Source organism: Musca domestica, unplaced genomic scaffold (genome assembly GCF_030504385.1).
Source record: "Musca domestica strain aabys unplaced genomic scaffold, Musca_domestica.polishedcontigs.V.1.1 123, whole genome shotgun sequence".
Taxonomy (NCBI): Eukaryota; Metazoa; Arthropoda; class Insecta; order Diptera; family Muscidae; genus Musca; species Musca domestica.
The window spans coordinates 602,507-624,666 of NW_026712161.1; the positions used below are offsets into that span (position 1 = coordinate 602,507).

Sequence of the window (22,160 nt, forward strand, 5' to 3'; positions counted from 1 at the left end):
ATTCCAGGAATTGTAGGATGCATTGACGGAACTCACGTTAGAATGGTTAAACCTTCCGAATTCATGGATTAGAAAAATAATAGATTTTTTGTAAAATAAATTCCAAAAACATGTTCATTATAAGAGAATTTGGTTAATACAATATTTTCTGTTAAATGTATGTGTCTTCTGTTTATTTTTTACGTTAAAATCACTAAACATTTCAATTTCACCCTGCTTTTTGAAAGTGATATCAAAACGCAAAATTTTTGCGTTTTCCGTTTTTTAGAGAAGCTAAAACCGTTTTCGTTTTCACTCTTGAACGATTTTACATTCTGTGACATGCCTGTATATCTGTAATCGATCAATAGTTGTGTGCATATAAAAACTAAATTTCCGATTCTGGTGCTATATATGCAATTCCAAGCGAAATTTCAAAAAATTATATAGCCTATGTTACTTTCAGGCGGTGTTGTAGTATATTTGGAAATTATTATGGTGTACCAGGTTTGGAACAAACCAGATACTCCCTTCAAGGGTTATTGTGCATACCAGCCAGCTAGTCAGAGGAACGGCAACGCGAGAATAATTCAAAATATCCTGAGACGGATATTATATAAAAAACTAGAGTTCGAAACCGTTATTTCGATGCGGAACATTTTGACAGTATCAAATGACATATATCCTATGTAGTCATATGGCTGCCTTCCCAAAGATATATCGTTTGAGATGTCTCGTAAAAGTAGAGGGCTTTTAAAACGTCTCCATATTCAGAATGTGGTCTCAGGTGTTAAGAACTATATTCTTTGTAGCGCATCTTTTACTCTACTCTATAGTCTGCTATATCTCCATTCAATTGTTTTAAACACAAATATCACCTTTGTTGTTGTAAACAACAATTTACTTTCAGTTTTTTTTTTTTTTTTTTTTTGATTTTGTTTTTTTTTATATTATTATTTTTTTGTTTTTTATAATAACAGTCATTAAATACTTGGGTGTTATTCTGTAAAGTTGTTTTCACCATAAATGGCTAGTGACTCGTGAATTGACATGGAATTCAACAACACGATGATATTTTACAATACCTGATCGAACGGCCAACATAATATGAATATTTGATGAGAGAACAACAATAAAGCACAAAATATTATAATAAATTAAGTTTAATGGACGTCCGAAGTGTGGACGGCAAAGTTGTTTAGACTAAATTTGGCGAAAATCTGTGGTTCTTATGAGATTAACTTATTCTGAAAGTGAGTTTTTACAATGTAAAATGTTGAAAAAAATTATATTTGTTGAGTAAATTTTATTTAAATTTACATTTATTTATATGAGAGCAATGGGATTTATTTGTTAATGGGATTTTATCTGTTAAAGAAAGAGTTAGACTGGTCTTAATAATTCCACAGTGATCTGCATTTGTAACAGTTTGCAATTATATAAGTTGGAATAAAAGTGTATAGATTCGTATACATCTATATTTTAGTTCAGAGTGATATAAAAAAACTGCAACAAAGTCCAACGCCATAATTTTTAAATCTTTTTGAATGAATGCAAAAAATATCGGAAATAGCATCAAACATTATAATATGTTTAGATTTATTCGAATTGGTCACCTTTGGCCATCAAACGGCCAGTGAAACCATCACACGCTGCCCGAATGTTGCTCTGCGGTATTTTGGCCCATTCCCGGCGAAGTGCTTGCTTGAGGTGATCGTCACTTTGGCATTTTTTAGTGCCAACCTTGCTTTCCAAAATACTCCAGACACAATAGTCCAACGGATTGGCATCCGGAGATTTTAATGGTCATTGTGCGCTGGATATGAAGCGAGGAACCTCATTTTGTAACCATTCTTGTCCAATGTCCAAGGTCTGCGGTCAAAATGTTTGCCTGCCAAAGGCTTTAATACACCCTCCAGAATATTTTCGCGATAATATTCAGCATTTTTTCTGATGCCACGGCGATTAATACGAACGGAGAGCCACCATCGGCTGTTATGATGGTGTGGCCTATCACCATGGCCGGCGCATAAGTTCTGGTGGCCAACCGAAGGTTCTCATTTTCACCTGACCTCTTTGGCAAGTAAATACGATCATTCTGTTTGTTTACAAACTGCTGGACAACGAATGTTTTCTCATCGGAGAAAATCAAATTCGGCAGTTCACCAACTTCGCCGAAGCGAAGCAACTCTTTTGTTCTTTTGAGTCTATTTTCTTTCAGTTGCGGTGTAAGTTCTTGTACTTTTTGGAATTTCAATGGCTTTACCCCAAGCTCATTTTTCAATATTTGCCGAATGGAATATTGTGATATGTTCCACTCACGAGCCATTTTTCGGCCATTGCGACGCGGGTTTCGATCAAGTCGCTTCTTTACTTTTCGAACCATTTCTGCTGATGTTGCTGTTTTCTTCCGTCCACTTCCTTGACGCTACCAGTATCACGATAACGAGTGATGGTACGAGACACAAAAGACTTATTCACATTTAAATGATGGAGTGCCACTTGTGGTTTCCCAGCCAAATATAAAGAAACCGCACTATCACGCTTGAATTCCATCACGAATAAATTTTTTTCTGGAAAATTCTCACCAAAATGCGTTCGTACGCTTGTAAACAATATAATGAGCTGTCACCGGAATCATTTTAACAGCTGTCGGACGAGTGGCTTAGAAATGACAGCAGTCTGAAGGTTGTTGCAGTTTTTTCAACTCACCCGTATTGGCAAATTTTGAACGTCTTCATCAGCTTTTGAACTGGCAAGGAACTAGATGTGGCCTCATAGACGCAACTTTTTGAAATCTACCCTCTATAGGGCCTCAACCTCAACGCCATCTTAACTTCTACCATTCTTCATGTCATTTAAAAGGACAATTACAATCAAAATTGGCCGTTTACAACAAACCTTTTATTATTCATTTATTCCATGACCTCCTCCATCAAGCCCTTTTGACCCTTGACATCAATTGCCATTATTACCATTCTCATCAATCTCCTAACCACCAAGAACCCGTATTTCAGACAAATATGAAACATCCATCTCCTTTGATTTTATTTCTTTTACAAAAGAGCCGTCTTTTCGGGGTTTTTCTAACATTTAATTAACGATTTTTCCCAACTCTCTTGTTACTCCTCCTAAAATGTGAGTTTCTCTTCCTATCTCTTTCTCTCTGCTCATGGAGTTTCTGGCTCTCTGAGATTTAATCCAAATAACAACAATGCGTAGGGGTCTCCTCGGCCGTGTTTAATAAATTGTTGTTGCTTCTCTATAAGGTGTCACGCTTTTTCAGATTTCAAATATTCTAAACATATTAATTCTTGAATTATTTCATTGAATTGAATTTGGGTTTTTTCTCCAATAACAATGGTAAACACACACACAGACGAGGGCAGAGGCGCAATTTATAAAGACTACTCACACACACACATACGAAGATACACGCTCACGCATTTTATTATCACACCAAAATGTACAATTCTTTCTATTGATCTCTTCTGTACGATCGAGGCATTGATTTGCCTACCCGCTCACCATTCCACCAGCCAGCCAGTTGGTGTAGTTTTATGAGCCATTTGTTGTTGTTGTCGTTCTTGAGGCGAGCCTTTTTTGTGTTTTTAGGTGCTGGTAGCTAGCTGTTGGCCTGTCTGCCTGCCTGCTTGCCATGCCGCCTTAGCATTTAGCTGGTGTATGGATGGCATGTTTCAATATTCTTTTTGTTTTTTTTTCTTCCAAAAAAGTCAGATTTCAACTTCAGTTCTATCGCTTAACTGCAAACGAAAACATGTAGCACGGTGTGATTACGGATAAAAAGAAGAGAAAGAAAGAAAAACGAGTTTTGAACAAAATAATATTTTATTTTAGATGGAATAATACAAAGCATGGAATTGATTTGAAAACCACGGCAAGAAATGTAATACGAAAGGAAATTTAGAGTGAAAAAAAGGTTGAGAATTTGATAAAAAATCTAATTGAATAAAAATCAAAGAAAAATGGAGTTGTGATAATTTTATAAACAATATATCAGTGAAATTTTGAAATTTTTTGAAAAAAAAAAGTGAAAAGAGAATTGTATAAAACGCATGAAACCTCAACGTGGTTGTTCAACCAAAAATTATGTGGATTATATGCTGCCAACTAGAAAATTTAAATTTTTAAAATAAAAAAAATATCTATGCACAAATTTCAGTTTTGAAAAAAATACTCATATTCGTGAAAAGTGAAATGCAAATTCTATTCTATAAAAATATAAATTTATGCACTGATTTAAGTTTTGAAAAAAAAAAAACTTAAACCTCGTGAAAAGTGAAAAATATATTAAATATTGAGTGTGGACATTTAACCGAAAAACGACTTGGATACCACATTTCCGAATAAATAATTTCCAAATTTCTCAATACAAAAAAATATTTATTTATACAAAATTTCAGTTTTGCCAAAATACTCTGGATATTTAAATGACAAATTATGTGGATTACACGTTGCCTAATTATTTTGTATACCCTCCACCATAGTATGGACGGTATATTAAGTTTTTTCCTTTTGTAACACCTCGAACTATACATTTTAGGCCCCACAAAGTATATATATTCTTGATCAGCATAAAAATTCTATGTCGATTTAGCGATGTCCGACCGTCTATTCGTCAGTGGAAATCACTCTAGCTTCCGAACGAAATGAAGTAGATTGATAAAATTTTTCTCGAATGTATATTATGTCTGCAGGACTTTTGGTATTGAAAATGGGCCATGTTGGTCCACGTTTGGGTATAGCCCCCATATAACGGTATTTCCTGATAGTCGGTATTTTGATGATTTTAGCGACAATTTTCATATCAATTGTTTCAAATTTGGCATTTAAAGTTTGAAATAGATACTACAGCTTAAGACGGAAAATTGTCTGTGCAGGTCCACGTCTTCGTATAGCCCCCATATAACAGTACCTTCCCTTTTTCGGTATTTTGATGATTTTAACGACATTATTAAGCGGAATTGTTTCAAATTTAGTAGCTGAAGTTCGTAATGGATACTACAGTCTAAGATAGAAAATTATCTGTGCATGTCCAGGTCTTCGTTTAGCCGCCATATAACAGTACCTCTCGATATTCGGTATTTTGATAATTTTAGCGACATTATTTATCGGAAGTGTTTCAAATTTAACATTTAAAGATCGTAATGGGTACTACAACCTATGGAAAAACCTATGCAGGTCCACTTCTTCGTATAGCCCCCATATAACGGTACATCCCGATATTCGGTATTTTGATGAGCAAACATTATTCACCGGAATCGTTTCAAATGTCATATTGGAAGATTTTAATGGGTACTATTACCTATGGCAAAAAATTTCGAATGCAGGTCCACGTCATCGTATAGTTCCCATATAACGATTTTCTTTTAATGATAGTTTTCGTACCTTTATTGAAATTTATCAAGTTCCTTCCAAATGGTAGAGGGTATTAAAAATCCATATAAAAGAACCTCCTTATTTTACTTATTTCGAGGCTCTTGACAAAAATTTCCGCCGATTTGATTAAAAAAAATATTTTTGGCAAAAGTTGGACATATGACTTCAACCGGCTCGTTAGTTTAAAAAATGCTACGTTTTCAATCCATGTTTCTTTGAAAATTTTCTGTCTCCCTACTCCAAAGTAGCCTAAAAATCTGGATTCAAACAAAATATATTATTGCTTGCAACTGCCGTGCCGGTTGAAGTCGTGTAAACAAAAGTATTGTGCTGTCGAACCGTTTGCCCACATGTTGGAAAGACATTTTCATACGGCATCTATATTCCCCATATCGGAAACCCCCTAAACAATTTTTTCCCGAATTCAGGGTCTACATTTTTAGGAAAATTAGAGTAAATCCCAAATTATCCCAAATATGCCAAAGAAATGTCAGGAAAATTTAGATACTGTCTCCCCAATTGTCTCAAAATATTTCCAAATGCTGGTCACCTTTTTTTGATTGTGGCTTTTTTAATTCTGCAACGAGAAGACCGATTATTACTGCCAACCCTCTTTACGTTTGATAACGCTTTTTGGATAGGTATGTTCATGAACTTTCTAATCATAAAACCCAAGAAAAATATTTCCGAAATCAGGCTAAAAATTCCCTCGTAATTTACAAAAACTCAAAGGACTCTTACTCAATTGGAGTTCTTAGCAAATGTTTAGCATGCCAAAGAGATTTCAGGAAATTTTAATAATTGTCTCAAAATTATACCCTTTCATCTATCATACAATTTTTTTGTTTTCCCTTTTTCGAAATTTCCGAAATCAAAACAATTTCGATTTTTCAATGAGTATGACCCACATCATTTAAATTTGAATAGTCGTTAACATCATACAAAATTTCCGAACTGATTTTTTTGTTCTGAAAATGTTTTAAAACTCCATACTGTTACTAATATTATACATGTCACTGGGTTATTTTGATCACAATCCTCCCTGAATTTCCTAAACATTTCCAAAATCCCTGCTTAATCCCTTTCTCCGAAAAATTTTCCCTGATTGCATCTTAAGGACATTTAAATGACATGGCTAATTGAGAGTCAAGCATACTCCCACACACACTATCTCTCTCTCATTTTCCCAACTACCACACCTTGTGTCTGTGAGCAATCGAGTGACGATTGACTACCTGCTGTGGTCCACATTCAAAATCTGTTTTTCGTTTACAATAACAACATACGTTACTCGGCATCTTTTCATAATTGCCATATCTTTAATGTTGCAACACCTGTCCCAAAACAGATTGTCCTTATCGAGGCATTTAAGATTTTTCCTTCCCAAATAGCAATTAATTCCAAGAAAATTTTCTTTGTAGGCATGAGAAATTTTGCGGTTCAATGGAATCTATTTCTTGTAAAATTGATTTTGAGAATCGGCTTTTCATTGTATGACATTTAAGTGAGATTTTTGGTTTCAAAAGTACTTTGAAAATATGTGTTGAGCTAAAAAAATCTACACACAAAATTTGACCTTCATAATCACAGACACCTGAACAAGAACCAACCGAATAATGTACATTTACAAGAGTCGAACCAAAATTCTGGAGGTACTCAAACAACCATCGTAGAAAGCCATATGCAATACAACACTTCTCCAATCGGGTATAATCTGTTAATAGACCCTTGCTTAATTTTAGAGAGTACCTAGGTCCAGGAGTTTTTATTCCCGATTTTTAGAAACCCCTTTAAAGAACTACTTTTCTCGATATTTGTTTAAATAGCCCCCAATTCATTGAAATTTGTTATTCCCAAATTCTAGGTGACTCATAAAAGGTGAAATTTTCTCGATAATTATCGAGACAAACCCCAAATCCTCGAGAAAATTTGACCTTTTTGGGCCACCTCGAATTTGTGAATAAAGACTTTCCTCACGGTCATACCAAGAGTTGTATAACAAAATTGTTTCAAGAACTGGCAATATTATCCAACTGGAGTATTTCAAATGTAGGAAACTTGAAATTTTGAATAAATAAATATTTTCTTTTGAGAGAAAAAATTAAATCTTACCTCTTCAATATATAGCAGACCACGACGTACGGACAGTATAACTTGGAGACAGACAGAAATTGTGATTATATTTTTACCATGGGCAAAAAACTGCAACAATTTTTCTCCAGTCGAACAACCGAGGAGACGGGCTGGACAATGCAACAATTGCAAAAACATCTGCCGGAACAACAGCAACAACAACATGATGTAAGTTAAGATTTGAATAAAAAATAATTATTTGAAACATTGCAAAGAAAATTAAATGCATTTTATTTTTTAAATTGAAGAAAGAAATTTCTGACATGAGTGTATTTACATATTTATAAAATGTAACAAAATATAATTTTTTTGCCGTTTAATGGAGATCCCTAGATGTTAAAGCAATTTTTCAAATACCTGTTATAAATAAATTGTGTTTTAAAAAATAGTTTAAATGAAGAGTTTTATACAAAAACTGTTATAACATGTAGGAGTTAATGATTAATGAATTTACATTTCTAGTATGCAACAAATGTAGAAATCAAACAAATACTGTTATACTACACTGTTATACATAATTTGTTATACACAAAGTGTTATACAAAAAATTAATAATGAATTTGCATTTCTAGTATACAAAATCTGTTATATAAAAACTTTTATACTAAACTGTTATACATAATATGCTATACACGAACTGTTATACACAACTTTTGGTGCATACACTCGCCCACCAAGATTGATCCACATTTAAAAATTCCGTTTCACTTGGGCATTTATGAATTAGTCAACCTCCTTTTTCCTTGATTAATGTGTATGTTTTGTTGATGTCACCATTCATGTCCTTATAAACCCCATTTTGGGCGCCATTTCACTAAGGATTAATTCTGAATTCCATCGATCTGCATAAAATATGCAACAAAGTTAAACGTCATAATTTTTACATTTTTAAAATTTTATTGAACGTAAGCAAAAAAATTCGGAAAAAGCATCAAATTTTAGAATACGTTTAGATTTGTTCGAATTGGCCACCTATGACACGAATTATGGCCTTCAAAAGGCCAATGAAACCGTCACACGCTGCCCGAATGTTGCTCTGCAGTATTTTTGGGGAAGCGCTTGCGAGCTGTCACTGGAATAATTTTAACAGCTGCCGGACGAGGGGCTTAGACATGACAGCAGTCTGAAGTTGGTTGCAATTTTTTTCATATGACACGAATTATGGCCTTCAAAAGGCCAATGAAACCGTCACACGCTGCCCGAATGTTGCTCTGCGGTATTTTTGGGGAAGCGCTTGCGAGCTGCCACTGGAATAATTTTAACAGCTGCCGGACGAGTGGCTTAGAAGTTGGTTGCAATTTTTATACCCTACACCACAAGGTGGTCAGGGTATTATGTCTTTGTGCATTTGTTTGTAACAGGCAGAAGGAAACGAGATAGACCCATAGTTCCTTTTGATGATCTGCATAGAATCACATTCTGAGTCGATTTATGCATGTCCGTCCGTCCGTCTGTCCATGTATTTTTGTAAACAAAGTACAGGTCGCATTTATTGCCCGATCCAGACGAAATTTTGCACAGATCATTTATTTGGCCCAAGGACGAACCCTATTGAAATTGGAAATAATCGGTCAAAATGTATATATAGCTCCCATATATATCTTCGTCCGATTTGCCTTTTATTGTGCACCAAACGTGTAATATCAGCCCGAATTTTATGGAATTTTGTATATACACCCAAATTAGGTCTGAAAATATGTATGCCAAATTTGATCGAAATCGGTTCAGATATAGCTATAGCTCCCATATATATTGTTCATCCGATTTGTTATTTTTGTCCACCGCCGCCGTAATATGCACTCTGCAACAACAATATTTGGGGAAATATATCAAATGCAGCTCAGAAATACATTTGCTAAATTTTATCGAGATCGGTTCAGATTTGGATATAGCTCCCATACATAACTTCGTCCGATTTACCTTTTATTGTGCACCAAACGTCTAATATTTGTCCAAATGGGATGGAATTTGGCACTTACGACCGAATTGGGTCTAGAAGCTGGTATGTCAAATTTGGTGAAGATCGGTTCAGATATAGCTATAGCTCCCATATACACTGTTCATCCGATTTGTCATATTTGTTACCCACAGCCGTAGTATGCATTCCGTAACAACGATATTCAGTGAAATATATCAAATACAGCTCAGAAATATATTTGCCAAATTTTATCGAGATCGGTTCAGATTTGGATATAGCTCCCATATATATCTTTATCCGATTTCAAGTTAATTGTGCACCAAATGGGCAATACAATTCCGAATTTAAAAGATACAAATGCTTCGGCATATTTAGTCCTTTGAACTTTATAATTATAATCATAGCCATAAAAACTTTTATTGTTATGTGGAGCTCTACTAAATTAGCAAAGTGGTGTAGGGTATCATACAGTCGGCCCCGCCCGACTTTAAGACTTTCTTTACTGGTTTTCATCTAACCCTGTATACGACATTCATTTAGCTTACCTGAATTTTGTGTTTTTTGAAAATGATTCTCAACAATACACGTTGGACGCCACTCCACAACTGATGAACTATCTGAACTCAATCGAACCGAATTTGTGCCAATAATTAATTTAGTTTAGCAGGATTTACTTTGTTACAATATTCTTATGATCTCCACGTTGGGCGCCACTTTGAAAGGGTGAACATTCTGAATTCAAAAAATTTAATGATTTGCATTATATGTTTTACACAATATTGAATTAAGCTTATTTGTATTTATTTTTTTTAAAAGATTCTTATTTACTCCATGTTGGGCGCCACTTCATAAAGAATGAACTTCTCTTAATTCAATCCAACTGAATTTAAAAATGTGTTTGATTTATTGTGTATACACAATAGTTTACTTATTTTAACGTGCTGAATATTTTTTAACTACTTTTAATGGACTTCACGTTGGGCGCCACTTCGCAATGTATAAACTACATTATTTCAATGAACCGAATTTAAAATACAATTTAGCTTAGTTTAGTTTTTTTGTTTCCTATTTTCAGTTGTATTTGAATTAATTCGTTTTAATGAATTCCCACTTTGGAATTCAATGAGTTTCATCGCAACTTCCATTTCCCATGGCAAGGGATTAACCCAATAGTCATGTCGTATCGATTAATTTATCCATGCCAACCAGTCAACCAACCATCCAACAACAACATTTCCCATGGCACACAAATCCAGACCGGTATTTCCTATTCACTTGTAAACACCTTTTAAGGTATTTGTCATTTACATAATCACAAAAGCAATTTATGCAAAGTTCAATATACTTTAAATTAGAGAATTGATGTTTGTCATTTTGCCAGCGGTTCGAACATACCCAGAAATACCGGTAACATGTAGTGGGGTCGGCTGGCTAATCACTTAATCAGCATGGTATTTATATATATAGACACAGGAATATATTTCCAATTAAATTACCAAAGGGTTCTTGAATTGCCAATGGGCGGTGTAACCAAATGAAGTTGGCGCGATAACATATTTAATTTATGTTTTTTACAAAGCCAAAAATAGAGAAAACAAAAAGCATGGTGGGGAAGTAGAGAAGAGCACAGACACCCCACTTCACCTCACATTCTATGGTTACACCAAAAAAGGGAAAATAACTTCCAGCCAATGGTTAATTAAGAAATTTTGTCACGTTGCCTGCCAACAAACCATAGAAAATTAAAAAAGAAGAGAATCACAATAGGAAACAGTTTCAGAAATACTCCCCGATGTTGATCGGCATGTGAAATAGCAATGAAGCAAAATTTATTAATAATTTAAGAATTGCCAAGAACCCGAAATATAATTTCATAACCTTCTGGAGACCATAAATATGGCCAATGTTGTAAATTTTGGTGTTTTTAACACAAGAAAACATGTCAACACAAAAAAATTTGCTTCCCCTTCACCCTTCAGAACTCTGTTTTTTTTTTGAAGTCGACAAATAAAATGGAAATTTACAAATCTATGGCACCCCTATTTGGTTTGTGAAGATTTATTAATTTGGTAATTTGACATGCCTAGAATCTGAAAAAAGTGGCAATAAATAAGTTCACAACATTCCAGCGAAGATTTCTGGACGTGATTTGAAGGCATCAGCATTAATGTGTCATTTTAATGTTAGAGCGATGATGATGATGATTTCATTGGTTTGAATTATGGAATGTGGCATTCCAATAAATTTTTGTGAAACGAGCAGAGAATTGAAAACGGTTGAAAAGTAACAAATATTTTATTCAATTAAATCTTAAACAATACATGATTTTTGTTTTGACGGGTTATTTAAAAATCCTTTATTTTTGCCTTGATATCCTGCAAAAAATTCAAAGTACACAATTCTAGTCTTGATAATCCTTTAAAAATATGGTAATTCTCTTCTCAATGTTCTTCAAGAAAAAAGAGCAAAACATCACTATTCTTATTCGATAATCCTCAAATAATCTTTAAAAAAAAACACAATTCTAGACATAATAGCTCTTCAAAAAAGCTTAAACAGTCCACGATACTTTTCTTGACAAAACAAATATTAGAAAAGTCAACACATTTTTTCATTAACAACCCTTGCATAAAATCTTTAAAAAGCTCATTATTCCAATCTTGAAAGTCCGACAGATAAACTCAATTCTTACCTTTCAAAAATTAATAGAATTAATAAATATATTTAAAATTTGGTGGCCCCCAATGTGATCACAAATAAATTACACTGTAACAAAAATAGCTAAACAATGTCTCAGCATTAGCGATTTCATCAATTAATTGCCTTTAAAACTCTGTGGCGCCCAACGTTCACGATGGGGGATAAGTTGGTTACACATAATAAGTAAACCGATTAAAAACGGAGATCTTTTCCGTGCACCGGTTTCCCATGATTTTTCCTCTTTTCAAATGTGCCGGCGCCCAGATGTCCACACAACAATAATTTAAGATAAGCGATTGAGAACTATGACCCTTCCGTGAAGCGGTTTTCGCTGATTTTCCCCTATTGAAAAGTTCGGAATCCCAAATGTTCACTTGATGGCGTGCAACGTTTGACATGCATTTCAGAGCACCAAAGAAAACTATTTTTCCACAAATATTAGCAACACATTTCTTCTGCAGTGATTCCAATAAAAAAAAAAACATTTACAAATTTGTGGCGCCCAACGTGGGGGCAAAACATTTTGTCGTAGCAGTAATAGTGAATCGCGCCGATAATAATAATAATAATAATAATAAAATATTTCTTCATTGATTCCATTAATTACAGCCACATACAAGTTTGTGGCGCCCAACGTGGAAACCAATTAACTACATAGAATTAAATATTCACAGTTTCCGTATGAGTTCTTTCATCGACCATTTCCTTCTCTCAACTTTTAAACATATTTAGTACCATTCTAACATTATTATTGATTCCGCAGCTTAAAATCACTAATAAATTTGTGGCGCCCAACGTGATCACAAATAAATTATATTGTATCAAAAATAGTTTAAAATTCATTGTTTCCGTGTAATTATTTCCCTTTAAAACCCTGTGGCGCCCAAGGTCCAAGCTGTGCTATGTGTTTGTCACACAACAATAATTTAAGATAACTCATTTAAATGTTTAACCTCTTTTCAAAAGTGCTGACGTCCAAATGCCCACTTGATGGCACCCAACGCTTGATATGCAATTCAGAACACCAAAAAAAAAAAAAAAAAAATATTTCCCAAAAATTACTTCTGCAGTGATTCCATAAATTTTTACAATTTTGTGGCGCCCAACGTAGATACAACGTAATTAATTGCACGGAGCGTCAAACAGAACTATTGGCCCAAAAATTGAACCAATAAATTGTTTTTGGATTTTTAATTTTTACAAATTTTAAAGTTTGTGGCGCCCAACGTAGCTATCAAATATTTATATTGAAACAACGTAATCACAAATAAAATATATTGTAACAAAAATAATTTAATATTCATTGTTTCCATGTGAGTTATTTCATCGATTATTTCCCTTTTAAACTCCTGTGGCGCCCAACGTCCAAGCTATGGAATGTATTTGTCACACACTTATTGTCACATAATTTAAATTGAGATTTTAATCTCTTTTAAATATTATAGACTCATCACAATGTTATTATTATTGTATGTAATTAAGTGATAAAAATCTGTCGGGCAAAAATTTGACATTTCAATTAAAATTGTCGTTGCATGTGTTAAGCATGAAATAATTGGTGAACAACCTTAATCAAGGAAAATAATTATGGGATGTATGGCGAATAAAAAGTATGTAATAATTCGTGGCTGCTGGAATTCATAACACAATTTTTGTAAGCTCTAAGTTAGTTTAATATTATTGAGAGGTATTCTCTATAGGAGATATTGCAGAATTAAAAAATAAGTTATGTATGGTGAGACGATATCTTAGGAAATAGTTAACGTCTACATTTTCAAGTCTTAAAGACAAGAAAAGGGAAAGAGAAAGAAAGAGAGAGAGGGAGAGTGTAACTCTAGCTTGAATGATTTTTTTGACGGTATCAATTAATTTTTAATAATTAATGTGTTTACAGAGTGAGATAAAAAAAACTGCAACAAAGTAAAACGCCATAATTTTAACATTTTTTTTTTTAATTTTTTTGAATGAAATCAAAAAATGTCGGAATTAGCATCAAATTTTAGAATAAATTTAGATTTGTTCGAATTGATCAACTTTGGTACGAATTATGACATTCAAACGGCCAATGAAACCGTCACACACTGTCCAAATGTCGCTCTGTGGTATTTTGACCCATTCCCGGCGAAGCGTTGGCTTGAGGTGATTGACACTTTGGTATTTTTTAGTGCCAAGCTTGCTTTCCAAAATACTTCAGACACAATAGTCCAACGGATTGGTATCCGCAGAGATTGGTGGTCATTGTGCGCTGGAAATGAAGCGAGGAACCTCATTTTTTAACCAATCTTGGGTGGCACGTGCTAAGTGCGATGGTGCTGAGACCTGTGGGAATGTCCAAGGTCTGCGGCCAAAATGTTTGCGTGCCCAAGGCTTTAATACTCCCTCCAGAATATTTTCGCAATAATATTAGGCATTTTTATACGAGCGGGGAGCGACCATCCGCTGTTATGGCGGCCCACACCATCATCATGGCCGGCGCTTGAGTTCTGGTGACCAACCGAAGTTGCACATTTTCAGCTGACCTCTTCGGCAAGTAAACACGCTCATTTTATTTATTTACAAACTGCTGGACAACGAATGTTTTGTCATCGAAGAAAACCAAATTCGGCAGTTCACCACCTTCGGCCCAGCGAAGCAACTCTTTAACTCTTTTGAACCTATTTTCTTTCTCTTGAGGTGCAAGTTCTTACACTTTTTGAAATTTCAATGGTTTTACCCCGAGCTCATTTTTCAATATTTGCCGAATGGAATAGTGTGATATGTTCAGCTCACGAGCCATTTTTCGGCTCACGAGCGATGCGGGAAATGGCTGAATTTGGTGGAAACGGTAAAGAAGGTGACCTTGTACAGAAAATATACATACATAGAAATATAACAACGGTATTTTGCCATACTTAGCACGGAAGAGTGTTCGACAAGAGTACAATTTTGAACGAATTTAGCTCCCACTCACAAACGAGGAAAATACGCTCCCCTATTCGAGCGAGATGGAAAAATTTGGTTTTTTCGATTTTTTCTGCTTCCAAGAGCACCCCCGATCGTATTTGAGTGAGTTTCACTAAGTACAAATTCGAGCGAGTTTCTCGCAGGTCTGGACACATTAAATAAAATTCCAAAAATTATTCAACAAAAATTGTTTGTTTACATTACAACAAATGGTCCGGTACAGGCTCGGTCCATTTTTAGAGACAAACAAATATCTAAAGTCTGTCCTTGTCTTACTCTTCCAAAAGTTATTTGTCTTAATGCAACATTTCCGTCCGTTGGTCGTCATCGTAGTCGTCTTCTTCTCCTTCTGCCATGTGTAAATATCTCCCGTGTGTTTAAACTTTTAAAGTTTAGTTAAGTTTCCGTGCTTCTTTATGAATTTTGTTTTTTGTATTTTATTTACAAATTGTTTACTTAATGTTTTCAATGTTTATTTTTTATTGTTTTTGTACAACTTTGGGGTCTGCAGAGCAATGGCTTTTGTCTTCAGCTTGCTAGCTTGACAGTCCATTGTGTGGAGACGTTGTAATGTCCCTCAAGAGTTGTACCGGGTGGGTTAATGTTGACATGTAATATGAGTTGTGTTTTTTGTTGTTGTAGTGTTTTTAGTTCTTCTCTTCATTTTCACTTCATCCCATCCATATTTCTTAATGAAAGAGCATATTTTTTTCTAGTTTTTGTTGTTGCCATCCATATTGTCAGTTTTTTTCACTTTTTTGTTATCTTGAAGTACATTTCCTTAAGTTTCTCTGGCGTTTTCTTCTTTCATTCATTCATTCTTTTACTAATTAGTGAAGTTTAAATATTTACCATAAAACAAAAATAAAAGAAAAAAAAGCAAGCAGCACAAAAGATAAAGATAAGAATTATTACAAAGAAACAGAAAACAAAAGTAGCAAAATTCTAGTCTATGCCAGCGAAAAAAAAACACTTGGCCATGCCTTAACGAATGTTGCTAAAAGTTCATTAAAAGTAGAATGACACAAGATTTGAACATCAGGCGGGCGAACAAATCATAATGTGACAAATAAACAGCGACGATGACCTTTTTCTCACAAAGTGGCGCCCAACGTTTTGAGTCCATAAGGACATCAGCGCAAAAGTTGAATGGTTAGATCAACAAAAAGAAAATGGAACAAAATTTAAAAATCATATCTTCGAGGGATTTCAGGATGGGTAGGCGGCAATGACACAAAAGTTTTGTAATTTTAATTATTTCAGTAAGATGGAAAATTATGAGGTAATGGTGGGTATTTAGAAATATTTAGGAAAAAATTTTTATTGGAGTCACAACAGTTTAAATGGGGATTCTGTTGTAGATTTTGTTTCCAAACTTGGACGCAACAATATTGAAGGCTGAACTCAAGGGTAGCTCTTTTACAAAATCTATATTTCGAATATATTTTCTGTAGCTGGAGCAAGAAACTTTTCTATTGATTTAAGACAAAAGAAAACCTACAGGTGTTCTATGGACAATAAAATACCGTTAAGAGTTCCCTAGGAAAAAAAACCCTTTCAGGTTTTCTATGGAAAATAGAAGCCCTTTAGATGTTCTATAAAAAATAACAAACCTCTAGGTTCTCTATGGAAAATGGAAGACCTTCAGTGTTCTCTAGGGAAAATAACGCCTTCAGATTTTCTATGGAAAATAGATTTAAGACAAAAAAAGCCTACTGGTGCTCTATGGACAATAAAAAACAGTCAAGAGTTCCCAAGGGAAAAGAACACCTTCACGCTTTCTATGGAAAATAGAAGCCCTTCAGGTGTTCTATAAAAAATAACAGACCTCCAGGTTTTCTATGGACAATATAAGACCTTCAGGGAAAAAGAGGGGTATGCAATTTTCGATCTTTAGAGAGTAAAAAGAAAATCGGAAGTCCTAAGGAATAGAATAGAAGACCTTCAGGCGTTCTAAAGACAATAGGGGACCTTCAGGTGTTCTACATACAATAAAAGGTTTTCTAAAGGCAAGGGAAGATCTCCAGGCCCATCTCCATGTTAACCTATTGACATGGAGATGGGCCTGTAGGTCTTCTTGCCTTTCAAAGTCTTCTACTGCGAAAAAAGGCCAATAGGTCGTTAAGTTGGCTTAGCATTTTCTCTTGACATTCGCCCCACATTGGACGCCACTTAATTTTGGCGGGCTTATACGTTTGAATCGCTATGAGAAACCAATTTTTAATTAGTTTAATTAAAAAAACAGTTCCTTTAAGTTTTTTCAGGTTAAATTTTCCCTGAACATCGTTGTTGCGGGGTGCACATTACGGCTGTGGGGAACAAATATAACAAATCGGATGAACAATATATATGGGAGCTTTACATATGTCTAAACCGATCTTCACTAAATTTGACATACTAGCTTCTAGACTCAATTCGGTCTTAAGTGCCAAATTTCAACCCATTTGGACTAAGATTACACGTTTGGTTCATAATAAAAGGCAGATCGGACAAAGTTATATATTGGAGCAATATCCAAATCTGAACCGATCCCGATAAAATTTAGCAAAGGTATTTCTGAGCTATATTTGATATATTTCCCCAAATATTGTTTTTACAGAGTGCATATAACGGCTGCGGAGGCCAAAAATAACAAATCGGACGAACAATATATATGGGAGTTATAGCTATATCTGAACCGCTTTCGATCAAATTTGGCATACTTATTTCCAGGCCTATTTTGATCGTATGCGCAAATTTCCATACTATTCGGGCTGATATTTCACGTTTGGTGCACAAAAATGCAGATCGGACGAAGATATGTAAGGGAGCTGTATCTCAATTCGGGCCGATTATCTCCAATTGGGTTTGTCTTTGGGCCAAACAAATGATTTGTGCAAAATTTCATCTGGATCGGGCATAAATGCGACGTGTACTTTGTTCACAAAAATACATGGACGGACGGACTGACATGCATCCTCAAAAGTTACTATGCGGCTATATCGCTTCATTCTCCATGTTACAAACAAATGCACAAAGACATAACACCCTTACCACTATGTGGTGTAGGTTATAAAAAAAATCGACTTGCTGAGAATAGTTGTATGCCATACTTTGGATATAGACATGGACGTTGGGCGCCATTCCATTTTTAGATTAATTAAAATAATTGACATTAGGATTGCCACACATATTGGGTGAAACCAATTTTTTGTAGACTTAATCATTTCACTCGTTACAAGAAGCCAAATTTTTAACAGCCTTGTTGACACATGGTCTTCTTTAAATTTTTTGGTTAAATTCCAAATGTTGGGCGCCATATTACGATATATGTAAAAATATTCTCGAGTTCCTTTTTATATATTCATTAGCAATATATAATTGTTATTTGGGCTACTGATTTTTTTTTCTAATAAAATATTTACATTTAAATTTCAAAAGTAACACCAACCCCATGTTGGGCGCCACATATGATAATGCGTTTTTGTCACTAGATATCATTAAAATACCACAAATATTTCCATTAGATTTAGCGTTACAAATACACCAACTAATCGATAAATACCACCCTTAATTTTCTCTCACCATTCAAATATCCTACATCCCAACAATTTACCGAAGCACCACCCCATCTAATGGATTTTAGTAATTTATTGGAAAATATTTTCAATTTAATTTCATTAAAACTATGCAAAAGCACTTTCGCATCTATCGACTTAGAAATTACACAAAAACATACATATATGCAACTAAATATTTCCAATGCATTGATTTTGAAGATTGATTGAAATGTTAATTGCATTGGTGATAGTGGCGATGATGCTCGATGTAGATATGCAAACGAAATTAAATTACACAACATAATTATTATCCTATCCATCCTCCGCCTCCAACTGCTCCCCAGCGACTGCAGACGACGAATGCAATTTCCATTTGTGTTTTTGTAATTTACGCATAATAAAATATTCACATCATATCTGCGTCATTGGTTTTCCATCATCATTATCATCGTCAGCATCGCCACCATCGTCAAAATGTTTTGAGGCGAAAAATATTATTCAAATCGGTTTTTATTTTTGCCAACAAAACCACTGCAACTTTTATGGCTAGAGTGACTGGCTGACTGACTAAATGGTAGAGGGTGTGCTGGCAAGTGTGAGTCATTATTGAGTGGTAAATGGAAATTGTTTAAAATCGCCTGGCACACAGCTCAGCTGAACCATCGTCATCATCATCAACACCAACCACATAGCCTAATGCAAAACCTAGCTGCGTTCAAGCCTCTCAACCATAATGGTGGCAATATGGAGGGAAGAGAGGGAGGTCTGAAAATCAATTGTACCCACAGCAATACATTGACGTGTATTTGTGCCCCCAACTCGTTTTGGCCACACAATTTTCATATTCATATCGAAATGATGGACAAATATGCACATGTATGAAATGTTTGCCATGCCTGATGACGATGCTGGCGATGATACGACTGACTGCTGGCGTAATTTTGTGGAGGTTGATAATATTCAGTTGAAGCGGCAATGTTGGTTTAACAAATTATCAAGTGAGCTAAGTGAGTGAATGACTGACGACTGCCTGCCTGCCTAACTGATGTTGGTGTCAGCCCCTTTCGGCTTCTCATCGACGACATCATCAGTTAATACCATTTGGCTTGACTTGACTTTTTTGAACCGTTGCTTTTCGCATCCATCATCTATTTGGGTTTAGAAAATTACACGTCTCCTGTGTCATATAATTTTCAAAGAAATCAATTCATTTGTTTAAGTGGGGAGATTTTCAGTTGGTGCGAAAAAAAATTAAGGGAGGTAGAATGGAAGGGAAGGCTTATGAAATTTTTGAAGTTAAGCGGGTATAATAAAGTAGAAAATTAGATAGACCTCAAGGTTCTATAGACAAAAGAAGACCTTCAGGTGTTCTGTAAACAAAAGAAGAACTCAAAGCATTCTATAGAAAATAGAGGACCCTTAGGTCATCTATAGCACATAGAAAATCTCAAAGTGTTCTATAGGAAATAGAAGACCTACAACCGTTGTCTTTAAAAGACCTACAGACCTTTAAAGTTTTAAGGATTTTTATAGCCTTTAGAAGACCTTGAGTCTTCTCTTTCCAACAAAAAACCTTGAGATATTATAGACGACTTTGGGGTCTTCTATGTTCTATAGAAAAGCTTGATGTCTCTTTTGTTCTGTAGTAGACCTTGAGGTCTTCCATGCTCTACGGTCTATAGAAAAGCTGGAGCGTTTTCTATGGTCTATAGAAGAGCTGGAGCTCGTCTATGGTCTATAGAAAAGCTGGAGCTCTTCTATGGCATATAGAGGAGCAAGAGCTCTTCTATGGTCTATAGAAGAGCTGGTGCTCTTCTATGGTCTATAGAGAAGCTGGAGCTCTTCCATGATCTATAGTGGAGCTGGAGCTCTTCTATGGTCTATAGAGGAGATGGAGCTCTTCTATGGCCTATAGAAGAGCTGGAGCTCTTCCATGGTCTATTGAAGAACTGGAGCTCTTCCATAGTCTATAGGAGAGCTAGAACTCTTCCATGGTCTATAGAGGAGCTGAAGCCCTTCTGTGGTCTATAGAGGAGCCGAAGCCCTTCTATGCTCTATAGAGGAGCTGAAGCCCTTCTGTGGTCTATAGAGGACCCGAAGCCCTTCTATGCTCTATAGAGGAGCTGAAGCACTTCTATGGTCTATAGAAGAGCTGGAACTCTTCTATGGTCTATAGAAGAGCTGGTGCTCTTCTATGGTCTATAGAAGAGCTGGTGCTCTTCTATGGTCTATAGAACAGCTGGAGGGCTTCCATGGTCTATAGAAGAGCTGGAGCTCTTCCATGGTGTCTAGAAGACCTGGTATTCTTCTATGGTCTCTAGAAGAGCTGGTGTTCTTCTATGGTCTCTAAAGGAGCTGGTGCTCTTCTGTGGTCTATAGAAGAGCTGGTGCTCTTCTACGGTCTATAGAAGAGCTGGTGCTCTTCTACGGTCTATAGAAGAGCTGGTGCTCTTCTATGGTCTATAGAGGAGCTGGTGCTCTTCTATGGTCTATAGAGGAGCTGGTGCTCTTCTATGGTCTATAGAGGAGCTGGTGCTCTTCTATGGTCTATAGAGGAGCTGGTGCTCTTCTATGGTCTATAGAGGAGCTGGTGCTCTTCTATGGTCTATAGAGGAGCTGGTGCTTTTCTATGGTCTATAGAAGAGCTGAAGCTTTTCTGTGGTCTACAGAAGAGCTGGTGCTCTTCTATGGTCTATAGAAGAGCAGGAGCTCTTGTCTAGAAGAGATGATGCTCTTCAATTGTCTATAGAAGAGCTGGGGCTCTTCTATCGTCTATAGAAGAGCTGGTGCTCTTCTATGGTCTATAGAAGAGCTGGTGCTCTTCTGGAAGGCCTGGAGGTATTCTATGGGCTTTTAGCATTTCTTGGTTTATAGAAGACTTTACATATGAATAATTCTCGGACTTTGGGTCATTTTAAGTCCTCGTCTGCTTCTTTTTAATTGTTTTACAATTGTGGCGCCCAATCAAAAAATTCTAGTTTGTAATTCATAAATGTTGGAAACTCGATTACAATTAGATATATTAATACAAAATATCAAATTTTTTTTTGTTTTATTTATTTATCAGAAGTAAATGATATTTTCTCATAATGTCAAATTCCTGACATTTCAGTCCAGAGGCAAAACAAACAAAAAACCGGACAAGTCTGCGAAATATTTTTGTGCAATAATAAAGCGCTAAATTTTATTAATTGGAATAACAAATTCGTTATGAATACCGCTTTGATTAACAACAAAAACGTATATAAATAAAAACAGAAAAAAATGTTGTCTAGCCTGTTTTTAAGCCATATTTGTGCAAAATTAATGCCAACAGCATTAGAGTGTTGACGGTTTGGAGACTGCAGCGTTTAGACATGATCGTATTAGCTGACTTTGTTGGTCTTCAGTTTTAGCACATATTTTGTTGTTGTTGTTGGCATTGTTTTTGCTTGTACTTCATTATTGATCAGTTGTTTTATTATTTGTTGACTTTTTTGTTGGGTTTTCTAAACCAAAGTGAAGGTATGTTGTTCCCATCGTTGGACAACAAAAATCATAACAACGTT

General features: G+C 35.3%; 1 protein-coding gene across 5 annotated transcripts in view; it reads left to right on the plus strand.

Moving 5' to 3' along the window:
* The window catches only part of LOC101901024 (GATA zinc finger domain-containing protein 8-like), a 227,919-nt gene that overhangs the window by 143,693 nt on the left and 62,066 nt on the right, over positions 1 to 22,160 (plus strand). Inside the window, exons 1-2 of one of the 5 annotated variants that reach the window (XM_059118361.1) lie at positions 3,710 to 3,886; positions 7,507 to 7,680. The exons of the other annotated variants lie outside the window; for them this stretch is intronic. Of the exons in view, the coding sequence (XP_058974344.1) occupies positions 7,570 to 7,680 (111 nt within the window). The 5' untranslated portion in view covers positions 3,710 to 3,886; positions 7,507 to 7,569. Of the gene's footprint in view, positions 1 to 3,709; positions 3,887 to 7,506; positions 7,681 to 22,160 lie in introns of those variants that run through there. 5 annotated transcript variants of the gene reach the window in all.